This window comes from Toxorhynchites rutilus, chromosome 2 (genome assembly GCF_029784135.1).
Source record: "Toxorhynchites rutilus septentrionalis strain SRP chromosome 2, ASM2978413v1, whole genome shotgun sequence".
In the NCBI taxonomy this organism is placed as follows: Eukaryota; Metazoa; Arthropoda; class Insecta; order Diptera; family Culicidae; genus Toxorhynchites; species Toxorhynchites rutilus.
The window spans coordinates 69,674,501-69,689,666 of record NC_073745.1 but is presented as its reverse complement, the minus strand read 5'-3'; the positions used below and the strand labels follow the sequence as shown (position 1 = coordinate 69,689,666).

At 41.8% G+C, this 15,166-nt stretch overlaps 2 protein-coding genes across 2 annotated transcripts; both read right to left on the bottom strand.

Moving 5' to 3' along the window:
* Nucleotides 1-10,314: 10,314 nt before the first annotated feature.
* On the bottom strand, nucleotides 10,315-11,259 carry LOC129765826 (uncharacterized). Its single transcript, XM_055766261.1, has one exon. The coding sequence runs from the start codon at nucleotides 11,257-11,259 to the stop codon at nucleotides 10,315-10,317; it is 945 nt and encodes a 314-aa protein (XP_055622236.1).
* A 787-nt stretch (nucleotides 11,260-12,046) lies between these two features.
* LOC129765824 (uncharacterized) lies at nucleotides 12,047-13,756 on the bottom strand. The gene is made up of 2 exons (XM_055766260.1): nucleotides 13,068-13,756; nucleotides 12,047-13,004 (listed from the first exon to the last, which is right to left on the bottom strand). Exons 1-2 carry the CDS (start codon nucleotides 13,754-13,756, stop codon nucleotides 12,047-12,049), a joined length of 1,647 nt encoding a protein of 548 aa, XP_055622235.1.
* Nucleotides 13,757-15,166: the final 1,410 nt, after the last annotated feature.

Genomic DNA, 15,166 nt, shown 5'->3' with positions numbered 1-15,166 from the left:
CTATTCTCAAAAGAAACGCTTTTGTTAATATTACTGGCCTCAAAAAAAGTTGCATTACTTTCTCATGCTCGAGAGAAGCGCAGCTGTCACCCTTAGTGGAGGAGTTTTTGCTACTGGTAAGCGAAACCTAATCACATACAAAATTCCAGAACGACATTTACTTCCTTGGTGACTAAACAAGCGAAATAAACTCTTTTTGTTAATATCAACAAACTCGAAAACAGTAGCAATGCTTCATTATGATCAATATTAAGACATTCAAGATGCTTGGTATTCCCCAAATATTTTTTTGGAGCATAACCTTAACGCCTGCTTCGCCATAACGTCAGTTTAATGCATTGATGAATTCTCAAAGGCACCAAAGAAGCCGTTTATATTTTCGACCGACGCGCCGAAATCGCCTACTTCGCTGTTGTTCGATGCGGTGTCACACTCGCGAAGGCTCTGTTCAGTGCGAGCGTTTTTCACTGCACCAACATCGCGTGCATCATTAGATAACGCTTGCCTCGAAATTTAATTGCCCCTGGCAACGCGTTTGTTTTTTGCAGGGCTGGAGCCTGCCTTCCTCTTCTTCTTGCCCATCACACACTACGCGAAGCGTTCAATGTACAAAGCGGGAAGAAAAACACACGATGCTAATAACGAATAACGAACAGAAAAAGCAAACGACGATATCCAAGTTGGATTACCACTGGTGGGGTCCAATCTTAGATCGAAGCGCAGCGAAAGCAAAGTGAACTGGATTGCTCAACAGTCCGATGCCGAATGAAAGTTTGCCTCAGCGAGATCCACTGTTTATACTCAAGGCAAATATTCCCCTTCATTCTTCTACTTTTCCTTTGTTCACGGCGGCTTCAAATCCTACGATTTCTCCTTCATTGGTCGTTGATAAGTTGCTCGTTATTGACAGCTCTGTTCGGGAAAGCACACAAATGGACAGATAAAATGTATGGAAAAATGAAAACGCCTAAAGTTTTCATGAATTTTTACCATTTACAAAACAAGGGGATTCCAATGTATAGCATATTAAACAAATCTTAGGGAATTTCCGATTCTTTTAGTATGTAAATCGCTAAAATCCGTTCGCGGCAAAAATAGTTATTAACGTTAACTTTATTTCATAAAAACGTGACCTGTTTTCTGATTTGGCACCCTTAATGAAGTAGTTCTACGTCAAAATCTATCAACGGACAATCATTCTGAACGGATATTTTATGTAAAAATGTGCTTGTTACTCCCCAAAATGAAATCCTTTATTTGCTTCATACACACATGTAATTTCTCCCAGTTTCGTATTCGCAAATAAAGTGCCGGATATCCGGCTGCCAGCGCAAGAAAATATATTTTTCATAGACTTGCAAAGAAGAAAATAAAATTTGAATGTTTCATCAAATACACTACTTATTTTATTGAAGGAAACTGCACGATCTCACACAGTAGATCCTAAATAGAATGCTTACAGTGAAAAACTTATCAACTTGTTGCGTTTTCAATGAATATCAGAAGAAATTTTCTATCGGCGCTAAAAATCGCGTTTCTTTTATAAAAATGACTCCCAAATTAATATCCTACGTTTTGAGCATCCCTAAAATTGGAACACAGCCAGATACCTTTAGAAATCTTTGATCAAGCAAAATATTGAAAAAATATTCCAAGTGCGACGAACAAAATTTTCTTTTACAAATTTTAAATTTGAACAATTTTAAACTGCCTTTGGTATACTGATAGAGAATAACATGCTCCCCTAAACGGATATAGCCACCATACGTCGACACTGTTTTGAATATATAACATAAAGGGCGAACACGAAATTATTGCGACACATTCAACAGGGCATAACTTTTGACGTAGGACTACGTCTAACCGGAAGATATAGGGGGTGAAATGGAAATCTAGGCACTGAACAAGTAGGAAAAAATGCAAGATTTGGAACGGTTATAACTCGAGCATTTCTTAATAGATCGCAAAGGTTTTTGCATCAATTGATAGGAAATATATCTACGCATCTATCATAATGAATAACATTTCATTTTTCTTGAGATAAATAATTGAATAATTGTGAAATATCAAGCATTGTCCAAATGCACTATGTGCCCATTTTTGATTGGTCCATTCTGTGCTCCTCAAATCGTACCGACCAAAACGGGCAACCAGAGCAGCAGCGAAATAGAATGAAGCACGATTGGAAAGGAAAAAGAAAAAAATGAACGAAACATTGGTCGCAGTCTCACACATGCGTAATTCTCGAGCCAGCCAGTCAGCTTAAAAATCCCCGCTCCGCTGCCGTACCGATCATTCTCATTCAAACCGTACACCATATCGGTTCGCATCACAACACCTCAACAAACCAACCCAAGCAGTCATGTCTGGACATGGTAAAGGAGGAAAAGTGAAGGGAAAGGCAAAATCCCGCTCGAACCGTGTTGATCTGGAGTTCCCCGTAAGGGTAGCTAAGCCGAGCGCGTTAGTACTAGTGCACCAGTCCACCTAGCCGGCGTTATATAGTTTCGGCCGCCGAAGTGATCGAGTTAGCTGGAAAAGCTGCTCGCGACGATGAGAAAACCCGCATTCGGAACAGAACACATTCGGTTCGGTGGACATCAAGACAACAGGCAGTTGCAGCGAGTGGCGAGTGGCAAACGCAATCGCAAAACGGCATCAGGTAGCAGAAGAAATAAGTTTGTTCTTTATACAAACTGCCTTGGTGGCAAATCCAGAACAAAGCGGCATCGAGGGCGTTCGGAATGGTTTTTTTCAAAACCACGAGTACTAAGTTTTCTAAATTGGAACCATTCCATAAAACAAGGCGCTTTTCAGGGCCATTAAACCTTCCAAAAAAGAGTTTAGGAAATAAAGTTCAATGCTTTCTAAAACATTATCCAAAATAATAATAAAACACAAATTGATTTTTTCATAATTTGTTTGCCAGGATCTGGTGAGTATGTGAATTTGGCAGTTGTTCTGAGCTTATTGATAGTTGGGGACTATCCTGATTATTCAATTTTCACCTTAAATTGTTTCCAGATTGAAAGTACAGTAATTTACAATTAGTTCGACATTTAGCTAATTGGACGGACATGTAATGCGACTTATTTAGTTGGACATTTTTGTAAACATAGAGATCCAAATTATGACCCCACATTGAAAGTCGACACTGTACCACTGTCATCGCAAATGTTCAATTACAGGTTAAAATCGCCTCCAATGCGACACTGAGTGGCGCTTCGGCATGTCGCATTGAATGTAATTTACTGTACAACATGTCACAAAGCTGGATGAGAAGAAATTTTCCAACTGTGAAAGCTGTGGCGAGTGGCAAACGCAATAACTAAACAGGAAGGTTTAACCGAACAAGATTGGAATATCGAGTGATAACAAAAACACAACACCAAAGGTTCTTTTCAGAACCATCAACATATTCATAACGAGTAAACAGTAAACTAATCCATTTTTCAGGTAGATAGGTAGATATTCACATAGGAGAAGAAAATAAAACAATATATTAAAAATATATATTTAACAAAAGCTGTCCCCTTTGTATAGTCCTACGTCACTCCGGTTATGTCCCCGACATTACCCACCCGTCTTTTTTTACCATTGGGTAAAAATCAACCAAATTTTAAACACTTTCTCATTGATGTGTATTGTCCACATGCTGTCAAACTCGAAGTCGTGTTTTTCAATTCAACGAAAATGGAGGTGAACCAACGCGAGTCGAGAGAACAAATTCTTTCCAAACACCTGGAATTTCCTGACCTGTCGCACCGGCAGTTGGGAAAAATGTTGAACATTCACCATTCAACCGTCTCCAGAGTGTTGAAGCGGTTCCAGGAGCGGTTGACGTTGAACCACGGCAAAGGAGCTGGAAGAAAACCGGGACCGGAGAACAAAAAGACGGAGGGAAAGTTGAAGCGGATGATTAAAGCAAATCCCAACGTCTCAAGCCGTGATTTGGCTAAAAAGATCGGCATGTCGCAGAACTACGTCCAGAATGCAAAGAAGAGAGCTGGACTACATACATACAAGGTACCGAACTTCCCAAACCGCAATGAGCGGCAACAATCAACGGCTAAAACGGCACGGTATTATTACTGTCGATGTTCAATACACACATCGAGAGCTTTACCAAAAGCTTCCTTTCTACGTCGTGCCGAATGGTTGTATGTCATACGATGCAATCATCGGTGTGGAAGTGCTTTACTGTATGGATGTCGAGGTTACACAAAGAGGAATATCGATCCGAAGAAAGCGTGTTGACGAAAGTAAAGATAGCGAAGAGAGCGAGATTTTGATGATTCTCAGAGCTAACGGTGAGAGTGAATATTCTGTGGACGTACCCCCACAGTACTCAAAAGAGATTGGAGACCTGATCAAAGTCGTGTTGAAAAGTCGTGGTGAAAAGTCGTGTTGAAACAAAAATTGTGTTGTATGATGACGTGCGTATTCATATCCCCCCGCGACGGTTCGCACCGAGAGAAAAAGAAATTCTTGAAAAAACTATCGACGAGTGGTTAAAAGCTGGTATAATCAAAGCAAGTGTGAGTGAGTACACAAGTCTCGTTACGCTAGCTCCAAAGAAGAACGGTTCTTTTCGCGTGTGTGTCGACTATCGCTAGTTCAATCGAAAGATTGTCAAAGATTGTTTTCCTATGAGGAATATAGAAGATCAGGTGGATAAACTTAAAGGTTCTAAAGTGTTAACCACCCTGGACATGAAGAACTCATTTTTCCATGTACCAGTCGAGAAAACTAGTCAGAATTTTACCAGTTTTGTGACACACGCAGGACAATATGAGTTCCTTAAAACACCTTTTGGATTGTGCAATAGCCCAGCAAGATTTAGTCGATTCGTGGCTGATGTTTTTCGCGAGTTAATAAGTGATGGACGGCTAATGATCTACGTTCATGATGTTATAATTGCGACGGAGTCAGTGAGAGAAAATGTTGAGAATCTGAAGAAAGTGTTGCAAGTAGCTGCTGACAACGGAATCCAATTTAACTGGGAGAAATCACAATTTCTCAAGGCTGAGGTTGAGTACCTTGGTTACCTGATTAGCAACGGAGGCTACAGGGTCTCGCCTGAGAAAATAAAAGCTGTGAAGAATTTTAGATTACCGCGGAACGTGAAAGAACTCCAACGTTTTTGGGAATAATGAGTTATTTTCGGAAATTTATTTCAGGCAACGCATCGATTGCGAAACCCCTGACCTCATTATTGAAGAAAGAAACAGTTTGTGTTTGGTGACTATCAGCGTTTGTAGTTTCGAGCAATTAAAACAGTGTCTCGTGTCGGATGCAGTTCTGAAAATTTATGATCCAGCTGCCGAGACGGAGCTTCACACTGACGCATCGAAAGAGGATTACGGTGCAGTGTTGCTTCAAAAAGGAGAAGACGAAAAATTTCATCCGGTGTACTACATGAGTCAAACAACTAATAATGCTGAGAAGAACTATAGTGCGTATCACCTTGAAGTCCTAGCTGTGGTGCGAGCAGTGGAACGTTTCCGTGTGTATCTTCTCGGTATTCCATTTAAGATAGTGATGGATTGTGCGGCATTTCAACAAACGCTTAAGGGTAAACAACTGAACGCGAGAGTGGCAAGATGGGCTTTGTCACTTGAAGAGTACCACCTACACATGCGAGCATCGATCCGCAACTCGCATGAAGCATGTCGATGCCTTGAGTCGAGCACCTGTGATGATGACGGTTAGTGATCCACATATCGAGTTGATGAAAATTCAAGTTATCAAAAAGCTCTTGGAGACACAACCATATAAAGATTATTGTATTCGTGGTGATTTTCTCATGAGAGTGGTTAATGAAAGAGAAGTGATAGTCGTGCCAGTGGAACTCCAAAGAGAGATCATCAAAAAGGCTCATGAGAACGGACATTTCGGAGCCAGAAAGCTCGAAGACGTGATAAAACGTGAATATTATTAGGCTGTCAAAAAAGTCCTGCGGTATTTCCGCGAGGTGCCGTTGTAAGCTCGTAGTTCTAGTTGTATTCATTGTATCGAGTCATACTATAGCTTGTTGGAAAGGTATTTTATATTTTATACGCTATAATATGGTCCTCGACAGTGTTTTGTTTGGTTAAGTCGTTCGTGAGTTATAGTGTCGCAAATATGGAGCAAAATAAAGAGAAAATCCGACATATTTTACAGTACTACTATGACAAAGGCAAAAATGCATCTCAAGCTGCCAATAAAATTTGTGCAGTTTATGGACCCGATACAGTTTCCATTTCCACCGCATAACGAGGTCGTCGAAGATGCGCCACGCTCCGGAAGGCCTGTCGTTGAAAATTGCGACAAAATAGCTGAATTCGTCGAGAAAGACCGGCATAGTAGCAGCCGTAGCATCGGCCAAGAGCTGGGGATAAGTCATCAAACCGTTATTAACCATTTGAAGATGCTTGGATTCACAAAGAAGCTCGATGTAAGGGTGCCACACACGTTGACGCAAAAAAACATCTTTGACCGTATAGACGCATGTGAATCGCTGCTGAATCGAAACAAAATCGACCCGTTTCTGAAGCGGATGGTGACTGGCGATGAAAAGTGGGTCACTTACGACAACGTGAAGTGCAAACGGTCGTGGTCGAAGCCCGCTGAAGCGGCTCAGACGGTGGCCAAGCCCTCATTAACGGTCAGGAAGGTTCGGCTGTGTGTTTGCTGGAATTGTCAAGGAATAATCTATTATGAGCTGCTTCCCTATGGCAAAACGCTCAATTCGGACCTGTACTGCCAACAACTGGACCGCTTGAAGGTACCACTCATGAAGAAGAGGCCATCTTTGATAAACAGAGGCCGCATTGTCTTCCATCAGGACAACGCCAGGCCACACACTTCTTTGGTGACGCGCCAGAAGCTCCGGGAGCTCGGATGGAAGGTTTTTTGCATCCGCCGTATAGTCCGGACCTTGCACCAAGTGACTACCACCTGTTTTTGTCCATGGCGAACGAGCTAGGTAGTCAGAAGTTAGCCACAAAAGAGGCCTGTGAAAATTGGCTATCCGAGTTTTTTGCCAATAAGGAAGCGAGATCTATAACAGGGGTATTATGAAGTTGGCATCTCGTTGGGAACAAGTCATCGAACAAAACGGCGCATATTTGACTTAAAACAGATGATTGTAACTAATTTTATGAACAAATGAAAATTCAAATAAAATACCGCAGGACTTTTTTGACAGCCTAATATTTGAGTTCTTATATGCTACAACATAGGAACTATGGTGAAAAATGCACTTTTCCGTTTTTTTTCGCGTCATTCTCAATAGCTTTGAGACAAAAATATGAAAAAAATACTGAAAGTACATCTTACTAAGGTGTATCGATCAATATTTCCAAACAATTTTTTCATCAAAAAATCAAATACTAAAACAAATTATAATTAAATCATTTTAAGTTATTTTTTTTTATTTTGAGATTCAGTACTACTCTAGTTTGTATTCAAATTTCTTCCTACGTCTATTTTAGATATATGTATTTTTTTCAGAATGTTTAAAGTGCTTCTCGCGGTACAAAAAAAAAATTATATATATTTTCAGGCATTTCGAAATTTTGAAAAATAAAACATTACTTTGAGACCCACTTTAATCTTACTCTAATTTTTATGTTAATGCGTCTTTTTTTCTACATTTGACGTAATTTTTTCTTGAATTTTTAAGAGGATTGCGCGAAAAGATATGTTTTTGACCTTTGGGCATTTTTAATTTATTCTGAATTTAGAGACCCAGTACTGCTCTAATATTTATTCAAATATTTTTTTGTTTTTCATGGATCTAAATTTTGTTGGTATATTTGGAGCACTGTGTTGTACAAAGATTTTGTTTTTCTCGTGTCTTTAAATATATGAGATTATCTTTACATTGGATTTAGATGGTTTACCAAATTCATAAGAGTCAGCAATACGACAGAGCTTTGTGAGAAAAAAATAAACTCCTTGTGGAAAGATCATTCGGATTAATGAGAACAACACTTTAAAAAATCCAAATTATTATAATTTTTTTTATTTTAATCTTACAATTGAAAACCACGAATGCAATAAAATAATTGATTTCAAGAAAATAAAATAATAATGCAGACGATGAAGAAAATTATTTTTGTGTCTCGCAATGCTTTTAAAAATTCAGGAAACATCACGCCACGCGAAAAAAAGACACATACAAACGCACTTAAATACAAATTAGAGCAGAAGTGAGTCTCAAAGTTATATTTTTTTTCAAAATGCCAAAAAATATATAAACCTTTTTTGTACCTCGTCGTGTGGTTTGGTTCAGGTGAACTCATATGTCAACTCTAACAACACGAGTTCTCCTGATATAACTGAGGTATTCAAACCACCACTTCCACTGTTGCCCATCGACACACATCACCCACCCATCATTTTCTAAGTTCATTCTGTTGGTGGACATACAGAGTTCGGTCACATACCACCAACTTCACTCTGCTACGGATGAATCCGACTTGGACTACAGACGTAGCAATTTCGACTCGCTGAATGCCGCGTTTTCGTCCATCGACTGGCAACATTTTCTGAATAGACAGTCTGTTAACGAAAACGTCCTCATATTCTACGACAAACTGATCGAAATAATCCGCTCAAATGTTCCGCGCCGTCGTCGTAATTCAAGCAAGTGGACAACTGAGCTTCGCAACTTGCGTAACCGATTGAGGAAAGCACGCAAACGATTTTTTGCTCTCAGGTCAGATGTGAATAGAGAGTGGTTACGTGGAATCGAGTCATCGTACAATGAATTAAACATCTCCACCTACCAACAATACTTATCAAGAGTGGAATCAAACTTGAAACAAAACCCATCGATGTTCTGGAGGTACGTTAAAGGACCAATCGCGTGCCAACCAATGTCACATATAATGACTACACAGCCAGCACAGCTAACGAAGCTGCCAATCTTTTTTCTAACTTTTTCCAAAGTGTGTATTGTTCAACTTTACCTGTACCTCGCCCGGGATGTTTCAACAAAGTGCCAACCCATAATATTCACCTTCCGATCTTCGGATTTTCCAACGATAAAATACTTGGTGCATTGGTCAGATTGGATGCTTCGAAAGGAGCCGGAGTGGATGCTCTGCCACCTTTGTTAGTAAAAAACTGCGCTGTATCTTTGGTCGTTCCTTTGACTATGATATTTAACAGTTCAATAGAACAGAGATGTTTTCTAAGTTTATGGAAAACAGCTTCAATGATTCCTGTCCACAAATCTGGCAGTTGATACAATGTTGTCAATTACAGGGGAATTTCGATTCTCAGTTGTTTGGGAAAAGTTTTGGAATCTCTAATGCACAACGTTATGCTTAATGCAGCAAAGCCGATTATCTATGACTATCAGCACGGATTCATACCACATCGTTCAACTGTGACCAACCTAATATCCCAACATACTATTCCATGAAATCGAACGGCGTAATCAAGTTGATTCCGTTTATATCGACTTCTCGAAAGCCTTCGACACTGTACCACACGCCTATGCGCCTATGGATTACGGAATGGCTAATGTCATATTTAACAGATCGGAAGGCATTCGTACAGCTGAATTCGTCGCGATCCAGCACATTCAACATACCATCTGGTGTACCACAGGGAAGTGTGCTGGGTCCATTGATATTTGTCCTATTCATCAACGATTTATGCTTTCGTATATCCTCCGGTAAGCTACTATACTACTGACGACCGTAAAATTTTTCGAGTCATCGCATCTCCATTAGACTGCATATTATTGCAAACCGACATTGACGTTGTTCTGAGCTGGCGCAGAGAGAATGGTATGAGTGTGAACATAAATAAGTGCAAAACGATCACCTTTAGCCGCAGTGCGCAGTCAGCGCTCTAGTTGAGGTATCCAGTGAACAGAGAACAGACACTCTGTCCAAGTTACTTGTACCAGTATCGAACAAGTAATTGGCCTCTATCTTGAACAGAGTGTCTGTTCTCTATTCACTGGATACTTCAACTAGAGCGCTGACTGGCATCGTCTAAATCAGCCTTTTTACGTGAACTGTCTTACTCGATGTGTTTTATTGGAATGACCTTTTCACAATATAGCGGAAGTGCATTTTTGACAGTTGTAGGGCTGTGTGTTTTTGTGTGGATCAAGGTAAATGAAATTTCAGGTGCGTATGGTAATTTTATGTGTATGTGTATATAATAAATTCATTCAATTTAAATCTTTTTTTTTCCAGGTATTTTCTTTCTTTTCAGGTTTTCTTTCTTTCCAGGTATTCTTTTCTTTTCAGGTAACATGCCGGCCGCCGTTGAAACCGCCCGTTTCAACTATAACCATTGCTTCCTTCATGGCGTTTGGATAGGATCGGAGGCAGTTGTAGTCTTGTCGCCATTCTCAGCTTCATCAGGATCAATCGGCAGAACAGCAATCTCAGTGATCGCTCGTTTGTATGTTCCACTGATGGTCTTGATAACAACCACGCGAACTCTCCCATCCTTTCCGTTAACGGTCTCCACAATCCGACCCAGTGGCCATTGTAGCGGTGGACAGTTGTCCTTCTTGAGAAGCACTAGTTGACCGATTCGCACATTGGGAAACGAATCTCTCCATTTCGTTCGTTGATGTAATTGACTGATATAATCTCTCTTCCAACAACGCCAAAGGTCCTGGACTGAGCGTGTCATCTCCTTAAATCGGTTGAGTCGGTTGGGATTCTGATCGGTCAAATCTGGTTCAGGTATGGAGAAGAGTGGCTCTCCAATCAGGAAGTGGCCAGGCGTTAAAGCGGAGTAATCGGTTGGAGACTCGGAAAGTGGCGACAGAGGACGGGAATTGAGAATGGATTCAATTTGAGCAGCTACGGTCAGGAACTGGTCCACGGAGAAAGAACGGTTGCCCATGATGCGACGAAAATGGAACTTAAATGATTTGATTCCAGCCTCCCAGATTCCGCCGAAATGCGGTGATCGAGCCGGGATGAAGCGGCTCTCCAGGCAGTAGGTTGTCCATTCTTCGGCGTCAAGTTGGCGGAGAAATTCCTTACGCAGCAGTCGGAGCTCTCGATCTGCCCCGACGAACGCGGTACCGTTATCGCAATGCAGTTCACGCACACGACCGCGACGCGCGACGAATCGCTTGACGGCGTTGATGCACGCGGCCGATGAAAGATCAGCGATGATCTCGAAATGCACTGCCTTTATCACTAAACACACGAAAAGACCGACGTACATTTTAACCGACGCACCCTTTCCACTTAACGGACGAACGAGGAACGGCCCACAGTAATCCATTCCTGAGAACTCAAATACTCTAGCAGGTGTAACTCGAACAGACGGAAGAGGTGCCATAATCTGCTGAGTTGGCTGTGGCTGCCATCGGAAACAGGTCACACATTGGCGAACCACCTTTCGTGCGAGTTGACGAGTGGCCAGAAGCGCTGCCGTATGGTAGCGAGCAGCAGAGAAGGTCCGTCATGAAGTGTGCGGACGTGAATCGATCGGGCAATCAACCAACTGAGTCTGTGTTTAGCAGGCAACAGTATCGGGAAGCGAGTGTCGTAGGGCGCGTTAAGATTTCTTAGTCTTCCACTGATTCTGAGTAATCCAAACTGATCCAGGAACAAATTCAAGTTTTTCAGTGATGATTTATGCGCGATTCTAGGTTCTGTTGTCTGTTGGTTCTTTTCGAATAGACGGAACTCAGTAAGAAATACCTCTCGTTGAGCTTGGCGAACGAGAGCTTTGAGTGCGTGTTCGTACTCCTCTGGGGAAAGTAGACCAAAACTTCGTTGATTCTTCGGCAGTTTGACGTTATTCATGAATTGGTAGCAGCGCGCTGTGGCTTTGACCAATCTGCCAAGGTCGGAAAACTGTTCGAAGATGGAAGATTCAACCACGCGACTGTGCAACGCAACCCCTTGCTGCGCTTCCTTCATCATTTCCTGAGCATCGGGCATCGAAACCACGCACTCAGGCCAACCATCGACGGGGTCTTTGAGAAAACTCGGACCATGCCACCACAAATCATCCTTCAAAAGCTGACCAGCCATCATCCCTCTTGAAACACAATCAGCGGGGTTTAATTCAGTTGGAACGTGTCTCCATATGCAGCCTTTGTTGAGGCGCTGTATTTCAGCGACACGTTTTTGAGACAAAAACCTTCCAGACATTCGACTTCGACTTTATCCAGTGGATCTACCCAAAATGTTGGGGGTTCGACGAACTTCGTAGTTTGACGAATATTGTCGACAAGTTGACTGCCGAGCAACGCAGCACAGAGTACCAACCGAGGGATGGTTTGACCGCGCAGTGGAGCAACGCGAGATTTGGCTGTCAGCAAGCGGCATTGAAGCTGTCCGAAGTCATCAGAAGAAACGACGTAAATGCAACAGCCATAGGCTAATTTCGAAGCATCGCAGAAGCAGTGCAGACTGTACTGGTGATTCAACACTGTTCTGCGTGGTACGGAGAGTGACTGGAGTAGACTGAGTTCCGCACGGTACGATTTCCACCATTTGGTATACTCTTCGGACAGTTCTTGGTCCCACGGTATGTGTTCTGCCCAGAGTACTTGGACAAACATCTTCGCTTTTATCACCACGGGTCCCAACAGGCCAAGAGGATCGAATAATTGGGACATTTCAGACACGACGATGCGTTTGGTAGCGACATCCAGTTGCGACAGGACTGGAATTTTAAATTTAAATGTGTCCGTTTCTGAGGACCAGAGAAGCCCCAATGTCTTCACGGTAGGCGATCGATCCAGTTCGAATTCAAGCGATGTTTCCCATAGTTCACGGGGAACGGTAGACAGGACAGCGATGTCGTTTGTTGCCCACTTCCTCAGCACGAACCCAGCGCGTTCAAGCAACTTCATTAGCTGGTTACATGTTTCGGCAAGTGTATCGCGATTATCATGGCCTGTGAGTACATCGTCCACGTATGTCCCGTTGCGAATGACTTGAGCTGCTAACGGATAACGTCCTCCTTCGTCAATGGCCAACTGATTGAGCACCCGAGCAGCGTGAAACGGGGAGCTGGCGAGGCCGTACGTTACGGTCTTTAGCTGGTATGTTCGTATCGGTTCTTATGGATTGTACCTCCACAAAATTTGCTGGTACCTTCGATCATCCGGATGGATCCATATCTGCCGGAACATTTTCGCAACGTCAGCGGTAACTACATAGCGAGGCATACGGAAGTTTACAACTGTGGAGTACAGAGCTGGTTGTACAGTGGGACCAACAAAAAGAGCTTCGTTGAGCGACAAGCTGGAACATCGACAGGATCCATCAAACACTACTCGTGTTTTCGTGGTGGAGCTTTCAGGACGGTGGATGGCATGGTGAGGCAGGAAGAACTGTGGGCCACGCGACGCGCAAGGATTCACCTCCAAATGACCAAGTGCTTCATACTCCAACATAAAACTTTGATATGCTTTTCGAAGAGCTTCATCGGCCATAAACTTCTTTTCCATGGATTGAAATCGACGAAGTGCAACTGGGTAGGAATCTCCAATCAACGGAAGCATCGCTTCCCGCAGCGGAAGACGGACTACATATCTTCCATCTTGGTCGCGACCAACGGTTTGTTGGAAATGGTCTTCGCAGAGCTGCTCTTCGTGGGTGTAGGTCTTCCCGACATCGAAGTTTTCGATTTCCCAGAAGCGTTCGAGCTGCTGATCGAGTGAATCGTCGATGCATATATGGCTGGTTTGGATGGCCTGTGGATCTGGAGCAGGATCTATAATCTTTCCACATACGATATAACCCAAAACCGTCTTCTGCATAAGCGGATACCCAGAGGCTAGGAAGACTTGCTGATTTTCTAAGAGCGAGAAAAACAGCTCAGCTCCGATAATTATATCAACACCTTGACTGATGTTGAACTTGGGATCAGCCAGGGGTAAGTTACCATGTATTTAATTTTTTTTTATTTTATTTTTACTCAAAAAAATCACACATATCTAGAAAAGCCGTAGAAACACATTTAAACATGAATTAGAGTAGTACTGAATCTCTAAATCCCGAAAAAATTCAAAATTTCAATATTTTTTTAGTACTTCAATTTTTGATCATTTTTTTTTGATAATTTTTCTTGATACACCGTAGTAAGATGCACATTCAGTGTTTTTTTTCAAATTTTTATCTAGAAGCTTTTGAGGTTGGCGTGAAATAAACGAAAAAGTACGTTTTTCACCATAGACTCTATGCTTAACCACATAGGGGTTCAAAAACACCGCCAACATTTCTTATTTGATATCATATACAATATTTTCCATACAGCCGATGATTTGGTTTGGGAGCATTCTTTACTCCCTTACCCGGCCAGGTCCTCTGCTAAAAATGACTTTCCAAACTTTCATACAAAATTTGGTAAAAAATTGACTTTCCAAATTTCCATCTTTCTGAATGTTCTTCATACTTTTTCTGGCATATAAACCTGACGCAGACTGAAACGCATCAAACCAGATACTGACTGTTCAAATCCGTTGCACCGTTCTCAAGTTAAATCGTGAGGAACGGATACCAAATCATTTATATTTATATAGATTACATGCGTAGATAACGCTTAATGATATATGGCTTCATTTCACAAAATCAATTGATTAAATATTAAAACATTAATGATTGTTCGATAAGTGAAGTAATCACTGTTTAAATGATGCTACAATCTTACTTAAAATTGTAATTTTTATGTGGTGCAATAAGTTTGAAAGTCCAGAATACCACTTAGTCTATTTTGATTAACTACATTTCGCACCCTCTATGATGTGTCTCATGGATCGCGTCAAACATGATAAACGAGAACTGAACGAATATCGCTTTCCCTCACTGAGATGTACAACAACAAATCGAAACAGTTCTCGCATACACCGTGAGACAATCGATCTTTTTTCGGACCTTCATTTTTGCTATTTGACAAATATCGCTTCAAAATAAGCGCACTATTTACGCCCCGTCTATGATTGGGTCAACATCCGCTACATGGTTTGAATACCTTGATTATGCATTACCATAACCCCGCCGCCGGTCTCGAAGCCGCGCTCGTTCGAATGCCAAGGTCAGCCAAACATCGCGAAAGAAACGCGTTGACAAACGTTCGATTTATCCCGAGATCGTATTCTTACGCTGGATGTTTGCAAAGTAGAATTGGTCCATTCCGGGGCAGATGACCTATAAATAGTGCAACTAGGGGA

What these genes read in the sequence shown, in the direction of transcription:
- LOC129765826 (XM_055766261.1), bottom strand. Translation starts at nt 11,259, where the DNA reads ATGGATTACTGTGGGCCGTTCCTCGTTCGTCCGTTAAGTGGAAAGGGT.
- LOC129765824 (XM_055766260.1), bottom strand. Translation starts at nt 13,756, where the DNA reads ATGCAGAAGACGGTTTTGGGTTATATCGTATGTGGAAAGATTATAGAT. An exon ending in TACCAGCAAATTTTGTGGAG is followed by an intron (nt 13,005 to 13,067) that starts GTACAATCCATA and finishes CGGCCTCGCCAG; the next exon opens with CTCCCCGTTTCACGCTGCTC.